At 36.8% G+C, this 21,697-nt stretch overlaps 1 protein-coding gene across 1 annotated transcript in view; it reads right to left on the bottom strand.

Moving 5' to 3' along the window:
- Positions 1 to 4,650: 4,650 nt before the first annotated feature.
- Positions 4,651 to 21,697, bottom strand: part of FYB2 (FYN binding protein 2) — a gene marked incomplete in the record, with an annotated part of 262,855 nt that continues 245,808 nt past the window's right edge. Inside the window, 4 exon segments of the mRNA XM_053693621.1 lie at positions 4,651 to 5,080; positions 7,918 to 7,963; positions 18,505 to 18,538; positions 19,895 to 20,057. Coding sequence (XP_053549596.1) covers positions 7,933 to 7,963; positions 18,505 to 18,538; positions 19,895 to 20,057 — 228 coding nt within the window.

Here is a 21,697-nt window from a genome sequence, read left to right on the forward strand (position 1 = left end):
AGTATCAACATAGGGGTGAGTGTGGGTTACTGGTGTAAGTCCCGGGAACAACTGTTTGGTAGCTGTTACGCCATATATGTACATTTGCAAAACACAGGAGTTTCAACAAACTTTTTTCCTTTTTGCTGTAACTACTATGTAGGTTACACATGGACCAGTTGAGTATAAGAAGTGATGTTGAATATTAGTTACATAAGCAAAGTGGGGATATGGGGTGTGTACAGCGGGAAAAAGCCTCTCTAGTATAAATTTCTGGTATCTAAGGTTAGAAGAAAATAAAAATAAAAGAATAAATAAGTAGAGGATTGGGGGCGAGAAGGTAGATTGTGATATGTTATTTAGAGCTATATGTGAGCTAGACCCCTATATGGACTTTTAACATTCGGTAGAAAACATTCTATGGCTGTTCTAAAATAAAATGGTCTCTTAGAGTAAATCAGTGCTGGTTAGTAACCAGATATTTAAATCAATAAAATTGTAGGCATGGATGTGAATTGTAGGAGGAGATAAATAGAAGATTAGAACTTATGTAACACAGATGAAGGAAGCTGCAAATAAGTCACTAATGTTTAGGTTGATAGATGGTGCCCCAATATTCACTGATCTAGACTTTATGGCTTAGTGTTTGTATGGCGCCCGTTAACTAACCACTCTCAGCCTCCATTACATATAGCGCTACCTCGGTCGCCGGCAGCACCCATAAATGAAAGCATTGTAGAGATATAATGGAACGGGGTTAAAGTGACTCTTGTCCCTCATAGATACTAAGGGTTCTATTTCTAGAGGAAAGTGGGGGCTTTAACTATTGCTGGCATTTCAGCTGTCACTCTGGGTTCTCTTCATTTAATATGCAATTTCTTAATGTAAAAGTATGGTGTTACTAATGCTAAAAGAGCTCTATGGATCCTACTTATAGAACTTAAACATTCCCCTCCAATATTAACAAGGAGCATGTAAAGGAAACAGTGATAGAACATTCTGTCAGAACTACAGCATATTGAATAAGACATAACCGCATGGTATAACTTGACTAGTCTGCTGCCCTCAAAAGACTAGTAGTGTAACAGTTAAAGGAAAAAGGATCATGCAAACTAAGGAGTGTTCAGGACAACACCTAAAGGCATATGTGGATAGATAGAAGCGCTTAACCCACTCTTGAGTGGACAAAACAAAATAGGACAAGAATATAAATGTGGCTCAATGGCTGTCATAAGTCCCGTATCTGTACTGAGAGAAGGGCGGTAAAGTCACAAATAACATAGCAATGTGACCTGCATTCTTCCCCAGGTAAAGTTAAGTCCCGCACAGGTATTTTCTCCCACCCGTGGCTGGAGACCGCTCGAGGGAAGGAAGTATGTGGCCCAGCGTTAATTGCGTCTGTAAACAGCATGTTTTCAGACCAGCCGTGAGAAAATGTCCCAGTGCCTAAGATCTTAGTGTGAAGCATTGTACATACCACACCTAAGGTGTTTTGATCAATAGGTGCTTCATCGTCTCTTGTAGCACGCATTCTAGCCATCACAGAGGGGATCTCCATGCTTCCATGTTGCGGAGTTGTCTGTGAGGCTTGCAGTAACTGTTTAGCTATATCCATTACTGCTAGCAAGCTTTGCTTAAGATCGGCAAAATGATGTAGTATCATGTCCTCCTCCTTGTCCGTACGCTCTATATCCTTGTTAGGTTAGGATAATTGTATATAAACAGCCACCAGAGAGTGTTGCGGGGATCGTTATCTATTATTTTCTATGAATAAGGCTTCAGCCTAGATACCAGTAGCGAAGGAAGGAGGGAATAAGATGGGGTTCAGCAGCTCTGAACGTGAAGTGTACGATTTCTTATTGAGCAAGGCAGGTATGGTGAAAATAGAAAAAAGAGAAGTCTGGTTGCAGGTCCAGATCTTCTCCCACTAGCTTGTCAATCTGCAGCTTGCTATGCGGCATTATGATGGAATATTCCACTTTACTAGTCTGGAAGAAGAGGCCTATAATGGCGGCTCAGTTTTTCAGTAATTCAGAGCTACTTCATGCAGGAGCATTGCGTCGGAGCTTCCTCTCTTTAGTCTCCATCAAATGAGCTGGTATAGGTACCAAATAATGACATGTTAAGATAGAACAAAAGTTGGTTATTTCCCCCCCCCCAAAAAAAAATTACTTTTAATAGCTTAGTATGTAATTAGTTTACGGAGCTCTGTATGAAAGTGTCTGCTCCGCTTGGCAGTTGGCTCCGCCCCCTCACTTGCTAATTTTAACCTCCCGCCTTACAACAAACAGTTTTCCTCTATGCAGGATGTAGTAGCAATGTCATCAGGACTCCAGCATTATGCTTTTCGCCCCTCCCGCAGTGGACTGGATACGGGGCTTTGTCGGATTTGACGGTTCCTTGCTACCATTTAATTTATATAGTGTATCCTTCATTAAAAAGATATCTCTTTTAACAAACACGGTTTAAAGAGACAAACACAGCTACTTCTGTAAAGGTGCTTATACTAAAACAATTGTTAGGTATACACTGAGTTTACCTGTTTAGAACCAGTATCTATCATGACGCCAAAACTCTAATATATACAGTGGGAGTAACAGAAGGGTTCTGCCTTATTTGAATTTTTTCTTATCAGAATGTTCCAATGGTTTTCATATGTATTTATGATTACTAAACATGCTGTTCACATTGGTATGACAACCATTGTACCTTATAGGAAACAGGAGTACTCTATTCTTTCATTCAACCCTATAGGGGCTAGAGTGTTTAATCTATACATCCACCTCATGCTGTAACAGCAATCTATCTATTTTGCCTCCTCTTCTATTTTGTTTTAAATGTTTAATACCTATTATTTTAAGTTTTGAAAAATCAGAATTATGACACAGCTAAAAATGCCTAGCAACAGGGCTATCTTTATCTTCATTCTTAATGTCGTCCCTGTGTTCCCTAATTCGATTTTTCAGTTCTCTCGTTTTCCCCAACATAGAATTTGGGACACAGACAGTTTAATAAATAAATGACATTTTTAGTTGTACATGTAATCCTTTCTTTAACATAGTGAGGTTTCATTCTTGAAGGGTACTGAAACTAGATGATTTCATCATAAATGTGCAGTATACACAATGTCCACAGGGGTGATTGCCCCCATGTCTCTGAATGGCTCTCAACCAATAAGAGCTTTGTTCCATTTTGAACGCACTGTGTACCAATTTATCCCTGATGCTAACAGATGTTTTTAATGAAGGATACACTATATAAATTGAATGGTAGCAAGTAACTGTCACATCTGACGAAGCCCTGTATCCAGCCCACTGTGGTAGGGGTGAAACGCGTAATGCTGGAGTCCTGATGACGTTGCTACTATGTCCTGCATAGAGGAAAGCTGTTTGTTGTAAGGCGGGGAGGTTAAAATTAGCAAGTGAAGATGCTGATGCACTGTCGCTTGAGTCTGGCTAATAGGAGGCTCGTTGTAGCACCAAGCAATAGGACTGTACCATTGACGTTAGTGAGCGGTTCTATTAAGTCTTGTAAACCCTGTTTTCTGCAATATCACCATCGCAGTGGTGCTTACCGCTTCCCGAATTTGCTGGTAGCCACCTGGACATAGCGATCTACATCTGCATTTGCATGGACTATGCCCTTATAACTGTGGAAGGGGAATTACCAGAGTGTGTCCTTTGACACTTGAATGCCCATTGCTCTCTTTTAGTTTGTGGCTTGCCGGCTTAGTAACATGCTAGCATGTGGGGGATCATTTTCACACTGTGCTGTTTTTCTCTCTATGCTTAATAGGTGCTTGGTTTATCTATATATGCTGTTAGTCTGTAAGTGTAGAATTGACAGTTGTATCTGCTCCTCTCTTTTTTGCAATAAATCGCTGTTTACAGCCTTGTCCTTCTTTAGCAGGTGATACTTAGGCTCCTGCTCTCTCTTTAGTATATTTTTGTATTTACTTGACATGGGACTGCTAACTAGTACCTGTATAAGCGTATAAGCGTACTAAATTTGACTGGGTGCACCTTTTTTATCCTTTTTGGTGTTTCTAAATCTTTATTCAATCAACTTGGTACAAAAGTCGTGCGAAGTTTCGAGACTAGCTCTTAATCTTGCTTCTTTCATGTCCTATCATATAACCCATCTGCCACTGTTTCTGAGTATTGAGGCTGAAAATAAACAATTGAGGCAGCCAAAACAAAAGCTTTGAATCCTTATGGGGAAGGATCTCATCACACGAGGTTTCATACATCCAGCAGTTTGAATGTTTATAAACTCTGAAGAGAGGACATTATCGGCTAGTCCAACAGCCATGGAGCAAACCTTCTAATGGCTTCTGTTGATCCCAGGTATGGAGCACCTGACAGCTCCAAATGATTCTACCAAGTGTATAGGGGCTCATCCTGGTGAACAAAACATATGTGCCTCTAGACAGAGTGTCATCTTCAATAAGAACTATGGTTCATAAAGGAGTTGACGCCCCATAGGCTGAAGAGATTGATGTCAGCAAGCCATCTACAGGTGAATAAAGTTTTTCATTTTTGATAATTTAAATATTTTTAAAGAATATAAAAGTGCAAAATAAAAAAAAATATGTTCTAATGTGTTAGAGCATTTTAATATTGCTCTTTTGCATATAACTACTTAACCCCTTCAAAAACATCACTTAATACATTTTGAAAGGCAGATTATTTTATTACACAATTGCTATAACTTTATACAGATTTTACAAATAAGAGCAAACTTTGCAATTTAATAATTGACTCATGAGGGAAAGAACAAGTTACCATATCAAATATTTAAGTTTACTAACTTTAAAAAACAAAAAGTAACAAATTGTGTTAGAGATGCTATATATATTGTGTTAGAGTATATATCTCCGTCAATCTTTTCATTAAAAGTGCTTTGCAAGTGTTTTTGGATAATATAAAATATTCATATAATTCTAGAAGATCACAATATTGTCTATATAAAAATAGAATTTCAGTAAGTTACGTTTTTTAAAGATTAGTATTATAATTTATTTTCTTTTCCTTTTGAATGAGTCCTTCAGATTAAACTTGTCTGACAGTGTCAATCATTTCTTCATTTGAGGTTTTTGCTTCTGTCAAAAAAAAAAAAGTTGAAAATCACTTGCACATTTGTAATGTGAGGCAAATATTAAATCAGAACATGCTGATAATTAGATAAGTGCATCCGGAGGTTTCAGATACCTCTGAATGTGGAAGACGGCGGACGCATAAATTCAGCTCCGAAAATATCCAAACAGCACAATCGGCTGCCTTCTTACGTGTTTAGGGGTATTTAAAAAATCCAAATGCACAGATCTACTGAGAATTAATGGTAACAAAAAACCTTAGGCACAACTTGCATTTGTGTAAAATTTGTTCTTGTCTCACGCTCCCTAAAGATGCCAAAAAGCGAATTCTGTAACCTGCAAATGCTGCAAAACAAATAGTAGTTTAAGGAAATGTGTAGCATTTTGAAAACATTTGTTACAGATTTCGTTTGTTGGCCTCGCTAGAGAGTGGGGAGAAAATAAAAATTGCACAAAGGTGTTTATACTGTCTCTTTAAAAGGAACATTCTAGCAAGTTTTAAATATATTTGCTGGTACAAAAAAAGCCTTTTTCAGCTCCAAGATGAGCACAATTTTAAATGTTTATGATGCCAATCTGAGAGCATATACATATCCTCTCTGCTGGAGCATATACGTATCCTCTCTGCTGGAGCCTATACGTATCCTCTGCTAGAGCATATACGTATCCCCTGCTGGAGCATATACGTATCCTCTCTGCTGGAGCCTATACGTATCCTCTGCTAGAGCATATACGTATCCCCTGCTGGAGCATATACGTATCCTCTCTGCTGGAGCCTATACGTATCCTCTGCTAGAGCATATACGTATCCCCTGCTGGAGCATATACGTATCCTCTCTGCTGGAGCCTATACGTATCCTCTGCTAGAGCATATACGTATCCCCTGCTGGAGCATATACGTATCCTCTCTGCTGGAGCATATGTTGTGAGCATAAACTTGATTGACAGGCAAGACAAAGCAATACATGATACATACTAGGCATGTGCATTTGTTTACTTATGAAAATTCACACCAAAAAAGGGATATTTGTTTCATTTTCACAAAATAAATATCCGAACAAATGCACCAACTAAATTTAGAAATTTGAAAGAAATGAAATGAAGAAATACTGACTATTTTTTTCTTATAAAAGTTTGATTCTGACTTTACTGTCCCCTTAATAAATCATTTCTTTTATAGCTAGCCCAATGCATTTTTGCTTAATCATGAAGCTGCTTTAAGATTATAGTAATATATTTTTTTTATTAATCTTCATTTTTATCAAAAACCTAAAATGACCAGGGAAACTCTTAGTTCAAATATCAGAATGCAGTTAAAAGAAATTCACTGTTGAACTTCAAGTAATTACTAAAGAGAAATGTTGTTAAAATAAATCCAATTAGTGTTAAACGCTTGCTGGACTATGGTTTTTTTTCCTGTTAATTTTCCCTTTAATAAACTTTAGAATGTCAATTGTAACATTTCAATATTAAAAATTGCATTTTTATTCTTAAAGGGACAGTAAACATCTTGAGATTTGAATATAAAAAGTAAATGCATAAAGAAGCAAATTTGCAATATTTTTATTTTGCCTCCTTTTCATGTAATATAGCTCTGAAAAATTAGCAAATTTCTAATTCTAAGTAATTTGAATGCACCTGCTTACTTCTCAAGGATAACCCTGCTACATACATGTCCCTAACTGGCTTTATCAGATAACAACTACAATTTTAAATTGTTAAAAACATTAAGACTTAACTGATATGTTATTCTATAGCAACACAACAGAAATATCTTGTAATTACAAGGTGCGCACTGTCCCTTTAAAAGTGGGTCAGTGAAAATCAAAAGTTCATCGTTAGATTTGAAAGCTACATTTGAACATTTAATTTGATTATTAACATTTTAAAATTCAGTATTCAAAGGTTAACTTTTATTCTATAGAAATATTCAAATGACTGAACAAATGTTAAAGGGACACTGTACCCAAAATTTTTCTTTCGTGATTCAGATTGAGCATGAAATTTTAAGCAACTTTCTAATTTACTCCTATTATCAAATTTTCTTCATTCTCTTGGTATCTTTATTTAAAATGCAAGAATGTAAGTTTAGATGCCGGCCCATTTTTGGTGAACAACCTGGGTTGTCCTTGCTGATTGGTGGATAAATCCATCCACCAATAAAAAAGTGCTGTCCAGAGTACTGAAACCAAAAAAAAGCTTAGATGCCTTCTTTTTCAAATAATGATAGCAAGAGAACGAAGAATAATTGATAATAGGAGTAAATTAGAAAGTTGCTTAAAATTGCATGCTCTATCTGAATTACAAAAGAAAAAATTTGGATACAGTTTCCCTTTAAGGGAAACTTGTATTTAATCATCTAAAGTCACCCTACTCATGAGTAAATATGCTACAGAATAATAATGTGATAAACATTGAATCAAAATTAAAGAGACACTAAACCCAATTTTTTTCTTTAATAATTCAGATAAAGCAGCAATTTTCATCAACTTTCTAATTTACTCCTATTATCAATTTTTTAGAGCTGGACCATTTTTGGTTCAGAACCTGGGTAACGCACTATACAGGGTGCTGAACCTAAAATGGGCTGGTTCCTAAGCTTTAAATTCCTGCTTTTTAAATAAAGATAGCAAGAGAAAGAAGAAAAATTGATAATAGGAGTAAATTAGAAAGTTGCTTAAAATTGCTGCTCTAGCTAAATCATGAAAGAAAAAATGTGGGTTTAGTGTCCCTTTAACCGTATGACATTGCTATTATTTGATTAAAATAAGAACATTATATAGACTCAAGTACAATATAATAACACAAATAGTATTGTTTAAAGCTAGGTTTCTAAAACTTACCCAGCGACAAGTGATTTATCCATAGCTTGAGTTGAAGGCTGTCACCCTCGAGAGAGACAGATACAGATACATTGATTATTTGGGCACTTATATTATACTTAGTTTTTAAATAAAAAAAATTTAATGATTCCCATATCCTAACAATCCGACAAGGCAGATGACAAAAGGTGTAAACACAAGGTATCAAACACAGAACAAACTGGTATAGGTAGCACTAAATATTGTAAGTAAATCCCCCTTCTTAGGGCTGTTGTTTAATTCACATATTCAAACATAAGGATTTTAAAGGAACAGTAAACATCTTGAGATTTTTATATAAACTGTTCAGTTATGCATAATGAAACAACATTGTGATAATAGTTTTATTTATTTATTTTGCCCATTTTCATCTAATTTTAGCTCTGAAAATGCTCAGAACTTGAAAGGCACCCTGCAGACTTATTACGATTAACCCTGCTACATATTTATTCCTTACTGGTATATGAGATAACTGCAAAACAGTGCGTTTTATATTAACTTTATGACTGTGGCTAGCATTGTTGTCTGCAGACTAAAGCCCAGATTGACTCCTCCAAACAAAACAAATAATAAGTAGAATTTGGCTAAACAATGACTATAAAAAGTATGTTAAAGGGATAGTCTAGTCAAAATTAAACTTTCATAATTCAGATAGACCATGCAATTTTATACAACTTTCTAATTTACTCCTATTATCAATTTTTCTTTGTTCTTTTGGTATCTTTATTTGAAAAGCAAGAATGTAAGCTTAGGAGCTGGCCCATTTTTGGTTCAGAACCTGGGTAGCACTTACTGATTGGTGGCTACATTTAGACAACAATCAGCAAGCATTAGTCAGATGCTCAACCAAAAATGGGATGGCTCCTAGACTTATATTTTTGCTTTTTCAAATAAAGATACCAAGAGAATGAAGAAAAATTGATAATAGGCGTAAATTAGAAAGTGGCTTAAAATTGCATGATCGATCATGAAAGCTTAATTTTGACTAGACTATCCCTTTAAGGCTAGGCTGTTATAAAGATAGCATATCTGTAGCATAACACACAAAATTATACATTAGCAAAAGCACTAGATAACAGCACTATTACCTGTCACATAGTGCTACAGATACTACCTAGGTATCTCTATAACACACAATATTATACATTAGCAAGAGCACTAGATAACAGCACTATTACCTGTCATGTAGTGCTACAGATACTACCTAGGTATCTCTATTACACACAATATTATACATTAGCAAGAGAACTAGATAACAGCACTATTACCTGTCATGTAGTGCTACAGATGCTACCTAGGTATCTCTATAACACACAATATTATACATTAGCAAGAGCACTAGATAACAGCACTATTACCTATCATTTAGTGTTACAGATACTACCTAGGTATCTCTATAACACACAATTTTATACATTAGCAAGAGCACTAGATAACAGCACTATTACCTGTCATGTAGTGCTACAGATACTACCTAGGTATCTCTATAACACAATATTATACATTAGCAAGAACACTAGATAACAGCACTATTACCTGTCATGTAGTGCTACAGATGATACCTAGGTATCTCTCTCTATAACACACAATACTATACATTAGCAAGAGCACTAGATAACAGCACTATTACCTGTCAAGTAGTGCTACAGATACTACCTATGTATCTCAATAATACACAATATTATACATTAGCAAGAACACTAGATAGCAGCACTATTTCCTGTCATGTAGTGCTACAGATGCTACCTAGGTATCTGTATAACACAATATTATACATTAGCAAGAGCTCTAGATAACAGCACTATTACCTGTCATGTAGTGCTACAGATACTACCTAGGTATCTCTATAACACAATACTATACATTAGCAAGAGCACTAGATAACAGCACTATTACCTGTCATGTAGTGCTACAGATACTACCTAGGTATCTCTATAACACATAATATTATACATTAGCAAGAGCACTAGATAACAGCACTATTACCTGTCATGTAGTGCTACAGATAATACCTAGGTATCTCTATAACACAATATTATACATTAGCAAGAGCACTAGATAACAGCACTATTACCTGTCATGTAGTGCTACAGATACTACCTAGGTATCTCTATAACACACAATATTATACATTAGCAAGAGCACTAGATAACAGCACTATTACCTGTCATGTAGTGCTACAGATAATACCTAGGTATCTCTATAACACAATATTATACATTAGCAAGAGCACTAGATAACAGCACTATTACCTGTCATGTAGTGCTACAGATACTACCTAGGTATCTCTATAACACAATATTATACATTAGCAAGAGCACTAGATAACAGCACTATTACCTGTCATGTAGTGCTACAGATACTACCTAGGTATCTTTATAACACATAATATTATACATTAGCAAGAACACTAGATAACAGCACTATTACCTATCATGTAGTGCTACAGATACTACCTAGGTATCTCTATAACACAATATTATACATTAGCAAGGGCACTAGATAACAGCACTATTACCTGTCATGTAGTGCTACAGATACTACCTAGGTATCTCTATAACACAATATTATACATTAGCAAGAGCACTAGATAACAGAACTATTACCTGTCATGTAGTGCTACAGATAATACCTAGGTATCTCTATAACACACAATATTATACATTAGCAAGATCACTAGATAACAGCACTTTTTCCTGTCATGTAGTGCTACAGATACTACCTAGGTATCTCTATAACACAATATTATACATTAGCAAGAACACTAGATAACAGCACTATTACCTATCATGTAGTACTACATATACTACTTAGGTATCTCTATATCACAATATTAGACATTAGCAACAGCACTAGATAACAGCACTATTACCTGTCATGTACTGCTACAGATACTACCTAGGTATCTGTATAGCACACAATATTATACGTTAGCAAGAGCACTAGATAACAGAAATATTACCTGTCATGTAGTGCTACAGATACTACATAGGTATCTCTATAACACACAATATTATATATTAGCAAGAGCACTAGATAACAGCACTATTACCTGTCATGTGGTGTTACAGATTTACTTAGGTATCTCTATAACACACAATATTTTACATTAGCAAGAGCACTAGATAACAACAGTGGCGGCTGGTGACTTTTGAAGCTGGGGGAGCACTAGCCCCGCCCCTCAGGTGGCTCCGCCCATTTTAATGTGCGTGTGTATATATATATATATATATATACACACATACATACACACACTCTGCCAGTTACCTTAACACATCCTTAGGAACAAGGTGAGGGCAGTGTGTTATGTGTATTACTGTGTGTTGTTAAAGTTTGTGTGTGAGGTATGTACATAACTAACCTGTGTTATGCACACAACACACACAACCACATATACACACCAACATATGCACACAACACACATGCCCACATATGCACACAACACACACACCCACATATGCACACACACCCACATATGCATACAAAACACACACCCACATATGCACACACACCCACATATGCACACACACCCACATATGCACACACACCCACATATGCACACACACCCACATATGCACACACACCCACATATGCACACAACACACACACACACACATATGCACACAACGCACACACCCACATATGCACACAACACACACACATATGCACACAACACACCCACATATGCACACAACACACACACATATGCACACAACACACACACATATGCACACAACACACACACATATGCACACAACACACACACTCATATGCATGCATACCACATATATAAATATATATATATAAAAATATCACCCTTTAGTTTACTGTGGGACTTTTCATAGACCATGTATAACAAAATACTGTTACAGACTGATTGCACTGCAAATTAGGATAAAAGTAATTTGAAATATTGAAGGAAACCCCACCAGCACAAGAAAACATGCTGCACTAGTAACTTGTGGTTATTAAGCATTTTGAATGTTTTTATAAACATTTGATTCCTGAATACTGTAGTTAAGTCATCATTCTATTAAAACAACATACCTTCCAATATTTCAAACTTCCAAAGAGGGACACCCCTTTAGAAAGTGTATATATGTACTAAGCAATTTTCACAGCATAACAACCATTTCTAACAGGAGCATAAGGGTTAAAAAAGCATGATGAGTTCTGCTGGGAGCCTTTATGTCCTGTCCTGCATGGCAGCACACATTATTTACAGCCCCCTCTTACCTCATTCAGTATCAATGTAATAATTCTTCACACAAACCACACACAGTACTACTACTGCCTGCCCTGGGGTGTTGGCTGAGACACGGACAACCTCTGCTGCTCTTGAGCTAATAAATAAACGACTACACAAATAAAATAACTGCTTAGATATTCCCACATACAGCGGAGGATAAATATCTGCTAAGAACTGCACATTCCAAAACCAAAGCACATTTTTATTGCCAGTGGCTGGTACATATAAGGGACCTTGCTGTCACAATGTGTATGAAGAGTTAATTCAGGATTAAACATGAAAATACTCTATGGGTTACATAATTTGACTTTTATGACGTCTCTATTAAAACTTTTTTTTTTATTTAGTTTTTGTATTTCCATCAAAACTAAACACTTTAAGTATTGAGCAGTTGCCTGGAGGATATGTGCCAGAGAGCAGCGAAAACTGCAGGGATATCACAACAGCCAGGCTCAGCCGCTAAAGAGTTAGCTTAGTAAGGTTAGGTCAGGTCAGGCAGTGACAGTCTCTCAAAGAAGAGTAGAGCTTCAAATATTGCTGTTTGCCACTCAAAAGACACTGCATTCTTTCTCCCTGCTCCCGCGCTAACTGCCTCTGCAGATACTCACAGACAGACTGTGAAGAAAAGCAGGGGTGCAGGAGAAGCAAAATGAAAAATGTCATCCCACGCTAACTGCCTGCTCTACATCAGTTAGCAGCAGGGTGCTCCTTAGGCTTCCAAAGGCTGGCTAGCACCAGCAGCAACAATTAGGATAAAGACAACACACCTTGTTACAGAGCTCCTTTCCACTCAACGGCTATCTCCTCAATGAGATTTTCGCGCCGTTGAGGGGGAGGAGCCTTGTGAGGGCAGTCACATGACGCTAGTAGCGTATCAGAGGCGAGGATCACCCATGACAGGCAGACTGGGAGGAGCCAGAGCACAGGCTGAAGTCAGCTCGCACACTTCAGCCTGTGCGAATAGGGCTCAATTACCAGTGCCGGGCTGGGAGGAGCAACGCCTGCACAGTGATGCATAGAGATCACTGTGCAGGATAGGGTTTTGCTTGATCACACGTGCGATCAGTGTGACAGTGTCTGGTCTGGTGTGCACAGTGCGCGCACTCGCGCAGTGAGACTCAGCAGCCCGAGGAGGAGATGCTAGTGACTGATGCGGTCTGGTCTACGCTGGTGATGTCAGCGTCCGCCTGGGTCCTAGCTCCCTCCTGCTTCAAGTTCAATCTATCTTGACTAGTTGACTTACTACTATAATGGTAAATGGTGTGGTACTGCTGTACCGGTCCTACAGCCTACAGGATGAGCTAGTAAACAGAGCCTACATCATGTTTAAACAATATAATAACACACACACTAATAAAAAAATAAAAAAATTAAACCAAAAAATTATGGCTGATTGTTTTTTTTTTTTTTTGGCTCAATTTTTTTTTCCTCCTTGCCCCCTGGGGGGTTCACGTGCGAATGTGCACAACTGGAGGAGCCTCCACTGGATAACAACACTATTACTTGTCATGTAGTGCAACAGATACTACCTAGGTATCTTTATAACACACAATATTATACATTAGCAAAAGCACTAGATAACAGCACTATTACTTGTCATGTAGTGCTACAGATACTACCTAGGAATCTCTATAACACACAATATTATACATTAGCAAGGGCACTAGATAACAGCACTATTACCTGTCATGTAGTGCTACAGATACTACCTAGGTATCTCTATAACAGGCAATTTTATACATTAGCAAATGCTCTAGATAACAGCACTATTACCTGTCATGTAGTGCTACAGATTTACTTAGGTATCTCTATAACACAATATTATACATTAGCAAGAGCACTAGATAACAGCACTATTACTTATCATGTAGTGCTACAGATACTACCTAGGTATCTCTATAACACACAATATTATACATTAGCAAGAGCACTAGATAACAGCACTATTACTTATCATGTAGTGCTACAGATACTACCTAGGTATCTCTATAACACACAATACTATACATTAGCAAGAGCACTAGATAACAGCACTATTACCTGTCATGTAATGCTACAGATGCTACCTAGGTATCTCTATAACACAATATTATACATTAGCAAGAGTACTAGATAACAGCACTATTACCTGTCATGTAGTGCTACAGATACTACCTAGGTATCTCTATAACACACAATATTATACATTAGCAAGAGCACTAGATAACAGCACTATTGCCGGTCATGTAGTGCTACAGATACTACCTAGGTATCTGTACAACACACAATATTATACATTAGCAAGAGCACTAGATAACAGCACTATTACCTGTCATGTAGTGCTACAGATGCTACCTAGGTATCTCTATAACACACAATATTATACATTAGCAAGAGCACTAGATAACAGCACTATTACCTGTCATGTAGTGCTACAGATGCTACCTAGGTATCTCTATAACACACAATATTATACATTAGCAAGAGCACTAGGTAACAGCACTATTACCTGTCATGTAGTGCTACAGATGCTACCTAGGTATCTCTATAACACACAATATTATACATTAGTAAGAGAACTAGATAACAGCACTATTACCTGTCATGTAATGCTACAGATGCTACCTAGGTATCTCTATAACACAATATTATACATTAGCAAGAGTACTAGATAACAGCACTATTACCTGTCATGTAGTGCTACAGATACTACCTAGGTATCTCTATAACACACAATATTATACATTAGCAAGAGCACTAGATAACAGCACTATTGCCGGTCATGTAGTGCTACAGATACTACCTAGGTATCTGTACAACACACAATATTATACATTAGCAAGAGCACTAGATAACAGCACTATTACCTGTCATGTAGTGCTACAGATGCTACCTAGGTATCTCTATAACACACAATATTATACATTAGCAAGAGCACTAGATAACAGCACTATTACTTATCATGTAGTGCTACAGATACTACCTAGGTATCTCTATAACACACAATATTATACATTAGCAAGAGCACTAGATAACAGCACTATTACCTGTCATGTAGTGCTACAGATACTACCTAGGTAGCTCTATAGCATAATATTATACATTAGCAAGAACACTATATAACAGCACTATTTCCTGTCATGTATTGCTGCAGATGCTACCTAGGTATCTCTTAAACACAGAATATAACGGGAACTAAGCAAATTTAAAACTAAATTGGAAAATGCTCTGTTCTTTTAACTACAAATGTAGCACATAAAGTAAGCAGAATAATTATAGAACACCAACAGTTGCAATTAAACTATTCTGGGTTATATTTCTTTCATTTAAAATAAATTAAAAAATAAACTTAAAGGGACAGTAAAGTCAAAATTAAAAACACACTCGCTGTTCAAATAGAGCATGTCATTTTAAACAACATTGCCATTTATTGCTAAAATCCAATTTGGTAAACAACTGGTAAGCTTAGGAGCATGCACATTTCTTTAGTAGTCTATGGCAGCATTATTAGCAACTATGTATAACATCACTATAAATATTGTTGCAAACACTGTTGCCAGATGACTAAAGAGACGTGCACACTCCTGAGCTCACCTAGGATTACTTTTTAAAGGGACATGAAAGCCAAAATTGTTCTTTTCTGATAGAGCATTTAATTTTACACAACTTTCCAAATTACTTCTATTATCAAATATGCTTCATTCTCTTAGTATCTTTGGTTGAAGAAACAGCAGTGTTCTAGGAAGTTAGCTAAGCACATCAGGTGAGCAGTAGTGCTGCTCCTGAGCCTACCTAGATATGCTTTTCAATAAAAGATACCAAAATAACAAAACACATTTGATAATAGAAGAACATTATACTGTACATTTATTTAAAATTGTATGCTCCATCTGAATCATGGAAGAACAATTTTGGGTTTCATATCCATTTAGCAAAGGATACCAAAAGAACTAAGCAAAAGTGATAGTAGAAGTAAATTAGAAAGTATTTTAAAATGCCATGTTCTATGCAATCCATTTAAAGGGATATGAAACAGTTTTTGTCTTGTATGATTCAGAAAGAGCATGCAATTTAATATAACTTTGTGCCCTTAAAATAAATTCTAGTCTGAAAGGCGCAGAGGAACAGGCACGTTTTTAGCATTCATACATTTTCTATAACAATTATTGCAAACACTGCTGTCAGATGCTTAAAGATGTGCACACTCCTGAGCTCAACTATGATTAGTTACTCTTTAACAAAGGATACCAAGAGAACTAAAAACATTTATAATAGAAGTAAATTGGAAAGTTGTTTAAAATGTCATGTTCTATCTAATCCATACACGTTTTAATTTTGACCTTACTGTCCCTTTAGACTGAAGAAATATATATCATAGTAAATAAAACAAAGTTCTTGGTATAATACTGACTGAGGGGCACCCTTATCTATCACAAGTTTATCAGGCAAGTTTTACGCAAGAGACTTAGTAGAGAAAATATTTAAAATACAAAAGTTTCACTACGTGTTTGCAATTACTTAATATTTAAAGAGCCATGGTAGTCTAGAAATGACATGCTCTAATTCGTCAGAGCATGTAATTTATAGACTAATGACCCCACACTAATGTGTATTTAACCCCAGAAAAAGAGTTAAACACACAGTAGAATTACTGCTCATGATCTGCAGTGCACTGCTGGTCCTGAGTAGTGATGTCGCGAATAGTTCACCGGCGAATAGTTCCCGGCGAACATAGCTTGTTCGCGTTCGCCGCGGCGGGCAAACATATGCGATGTTCGATCCACCCCCTATTCGTCAGCATTGAGTAAACTTTGACCCTGTATCTCACAGTCTGCAGACACATTTCAGCCAATCAGCAGCAGACACTCCCTCCCAGACCCTCCCAGCTCCTGGACAGCAGTCATTTTAGATTCATTCTGATCCTGCATTCTTAGTGAGAGGAGGGATAGTGTAGCTGCTGCTGATTTTATAGGGAAATTGATAGCTAGGCTAGTGTATTCAGTGTCCACTACAGTCCTGAAGGACTCATCTGATCTCTGCTGTAAGGACCCCAAAAAGCCCTTTTTAGGGCTAGAACATCTTTTTTTTTTTTTTGCCTGTGTAATTTTGACTGCGAAACTTCAGTCTGCTAGTGTAATCTAATTGCAGTTGCCTGCCTGCAGTGCCACCACTCATATCTGTTGTAACAGTAGTGTAAATTTTGTAAAAAAAACTTTTTTGACTGTGAAACATCAGTCTGCTAGTGTAATCTATAAGCAGTTGCCTGCCTGCCTGCCAGCGTGTGTGCCAGGCCCACTTGCCAACTAGTGCCACCACTCATATCTGTTGTAACAGTAGTGTAAATTTAAAAAAAAAAAAACTTTTTTGACTGTGAAACATCAGTCTGCTAGTGTAATCTAATAGCAGTTGCCTGCCAGCGTGTGTGCCAGGCCCACTTGCCAACTAGTGCCACCACTCATATCTGTTGTAACAGTAGTGTAAATTTTTTTTAAAAAAAACTTTTTTGACTGTGAAACATCAGTCTGCTAGTGTAGGAACGGGACATGGCTAGCTTGGTATCCAACCTTGTGTAAATGGGGAGTTTGCGTTGTGCAAATGGACTGTTTGCGGTTGTTTGCAGTGCGTTAAACGGGGAGTTTGGTCTGTCACTGTGAAGAGGGCATAACCCTTACACTACCTGAACGATACAACATCATACCTGATGTTTTAAAGCACGTTATTCCAAACAATTTAGGAATTTTAGGTGATTTATGCCCTTTATGGATAAAAACAGACTCTGCATCAACTATGTAATTTTCCATGGGAGTTTTGATATGGATCCCCCTCCGGCATGCCACAGTCCTGGTGTTAGTCCCCTTGAAACAACTTTTCCATCACTTTTGTGGCCAGAAAAAGTCCCTGTGGGTTTTAAAATTTGCCTGCCTATTGAAGTCTATGGCGGTTCGCCCGTTCGCGAACATTTGCGGAAGTTTGCGTTCGCCGTTCGCGAACGCAAAATTTTAGGTTCGCGACATCACTAGTCCTGAGCGGAAACTGACGCTAGTCTAATCAGCAGCACTAGTTTCACCATTGAGTCATACGACTAGCGCTGCCGATTAAATCAGCAGCCGTTTATGCTCAGGACCTGTAGTGCTCTGTGGATCCAGGTGGCACTTCTACTGTGTGCTTAATACCTTTCCTGGGTTAAGCACAAAGTAGTGCAAGGTCGATAGTCTTAAAATAACATGCTGTAAAGAATTAGAGTATGTCATTTTTCGAAATAATATGGTCCTTTAAATGTTACATGTTGGGGGTCATAAGAACAATACAACAAAAAGTGTTACATTAAATGAGGTACTTACTTGAAGTCTAAATGTTGGATCAGGACTTTCCCAACTGAAAAAAAAATAACATTTAGTCACAACTCTGATGTGCTCTATTGTTTAGCAGCTTCTATTTAAAAATGTTATTTCTTATTATTTGTGTAGTCACACAGTGCGGAGTACATGATCAGTGGGGTAGGTGCTTTTTCCATATGGATTACAAATAAAGAATGTTACTTATTATTAGTGTAGTCACACAGTGCGGAGTACATGATCAGTGGGGTAGGTGCTTTTTCCATATGGATTACAAATAAAGAATGTTATTTCTTATTATTAGTGTAGTCACACAGTGCTGAGTACATGATCAGTGGGGTAGGTGCTTTTTCCATATGGATTACAAATAAAGAATGTTACTTATTATTAGTGTAGTCACACAGTGCGGAGTACATGATCAGTGGGGTAGGTGCTTTTTCCATATGGATTACAAATAAAGAATGTTATTTCTTATTATTAGTGTAGTCACACAGTGCTGAGTACATGATCAGTGGGGTAGGTGCTTTTTCCATATGGATTACAAATAAAGAATGTTACTTATTATTAGTGTAGTCACACAGTGCTGAGTACATGATCAGTGGGGTAGGTGCTTTTTCCATATGGATTACAAATAAAGAATGTTACTTATTATTAGTGTAGTCACACAGTGCGGAGTACATGATCAGTGGGGTAGGTGATTTTTCCATATGGATTACAAATAAAGAATGTTACTTATTATTAGTGTAGTCACACAGTGCTGAGTACATGATCAGTGGGGTAGGTGCTTTTTCCATATGGATTACAAATAAAGAATGTTATTTCTTATTATTTGTGTAGTCACACAGTGCTGAGTACATGATCAGTGGGGTAGGTGCTTTTTCCATATGGATTACAAATAAAGAATGTTATTTCTTATTATTAGTGTAGTCACACAGTGCTGAGTACATGATCAGTGGGGTAGGTGCTTTTTCCATATGGATTACAAATAAAGAATGTTATTTCTTATTATTAGTGTAGTCACACAGTGCTGAGTACATGATCAGTGGGGTAGTTGCTTTTTCTATATTGATTAAAAATAAAGAATGTTGGCTGCATTTGTCAGTTTGAAACAAATGTTAAAGATATTTTTCAAATATATAATTCAGATATGTGGATGGATTTTGTTGGCAATATCTCCGTACAACTATATTGCAGTTATTATTTATTATTTCAGAAATGTCCCTATAGGCAGAATGATATAGATGACATCCCCTTGTTTATTAACCTGTTGGATACCAGAAAGTGCATCATCCGCAAACACTCCCTAACACTGAGATAACAAAGTCTATGATGCTTAATTGATGCACAGTTACTATTAAGGTATTATAGGTTAAGGAGAGAAGGGGAAGTGACTTACATTTGCCTTCAGAATTGCGGCAGATTACCCGATTCTCATCAGTGACGTCTATAACATCCAGCTCCTCTCCAGGCTTGATCAGTAAATCAAGTTTGTCTTTTGCTTGTATCGGCGCCATCACATTGACAACAGCAACGTTAATGACCTCAATCTCTTTGTTATACTAAAAACAAATGTTATATGTGAAAGAATTTTCTCATAAGACCTCTCCACCATTCACCTTCAGAACAGGGGCATATCTACAGGGGTCTCAATTAACACTGGATCTGCATATCAAGGGTGCCCATATGCCCTGAAAACAGTAGTGATGTTGCTACCAGGATTCTGGGATCCACCTGCATCATTTCTGTCCCATTTTTTGCCTCTGGGCTCAAAGTTTAAAGGAATAGGAAACCACAAAAAAGTATTTTGTGATTCAGACAAAGCATTTCATTTTGAAAAAGTTTCCATTCAATTTACTTCTATTATCAATTCTGCTTTCTTACCATGATATTCTGTGTTGAAGTGATATCTAGGTAGTTTTCTGTGCACTACACGGCAGGAAATAGTGCTGTCCTCTAGTGCTCTTGCTAATGTATAATATTGTTATAAAACTGCTGCCCTCTAGTGCTCTTGCTAATGTATAATATTGTTATAAAACTGCTGCCATCTAGTGCTCCTGCTAATGTATAACATTATTATAAAACTGCTGCCATCTAGCGCTCTTGCTAATGTATAACATTATTATAAAACTGCTGCCATCTAGTGCTCTTGCTAATGTATAACATTGTTATAAAAACTGCTGCCATCTAGTGCTCCTGCTAATGTATAACATTGTTATAAAACTGCTGCCATCTAGCGCTCTTGCTAATGTATAATATTGTTATAAAACTGCTGCCATCTAGTGCTCCTGCTAATGTATAACATTATTATAAAACTGCTGCCATCTAGCGCTCTTGCTAATGTATAACATTATTATAAAACTGCTGCCATCTAGTGCTCTTGCTAATGTATAACATTATTATAAAAACTGCTGCCATCTAGTACTCCTGCTAATGTATAACATTGTTATAAAACTGCTGCCATCTAGTGCTCTTGCTAATGTATAACATTGTTATAAAACTGCTGCCATCTAGCGCTCTTGCTAATGTATAACATTATTATAAAACTGCCATCTAGTGCTCTTGCTAATGTATAACATTATTATAAAACTGCTGTCATCTAGTTCTCTTGCTTATGTATGACATTATTATAAAACTACTGCCATCTAGCGCTCTTGCTAATGTATAACATTATTATAAAACTGCCATCTAGTGCTCTTGCTAATGTATAACATTATTATAAAACTGCTGTCATCTAGTTCTCTTGCTTATGTATATCATTGTTATAAAACTGCTGCCATCTAGCGATCTTGCTAATGTATAACATTATTATAAAACTGCTGCCATCTAGTACTCCTGCTAATGTATAACATTGTTATAAAACTGCTGCCATCTAATGCTCTTGCTAATGTATAACATTATTATAAAACTGCTGCCATCTATTGCTCCTGCTAATGTATAACATTATTATAAAACTGCTGCCATATAGTGCTCTGGCTAATGTATAACATTGTTATAAAACTGCTGCCATCTAGTGCTCTTGCTAATGTATAACATTGTTATAAAATTGCTGCCATCTAGTGCTCTTGCTAATGTATACCATTGTTATAAAACTGCTGCCATCTAGTGCTCTTGCTAATGTATAACATTGTTATAAACTGCTGCCATCTAGTGCTCTTCCTAATTTATAACATTATTATAAAACTGCTCCCCTCTAGTGCTC

This window comes from Bombina bombina, chromosome 10 (genome assembly GCF_027579735.1).
Source record: "Bombina bombina isolate aBomBom1 chromosome 10, aBomBom1.pri, whole genome shotgun sequence".
NCBI lineage: Eukaryota > Metazoa > Chordata > Amphibia > Anura > Bombinatoridae > Bombina > Bombina bombina.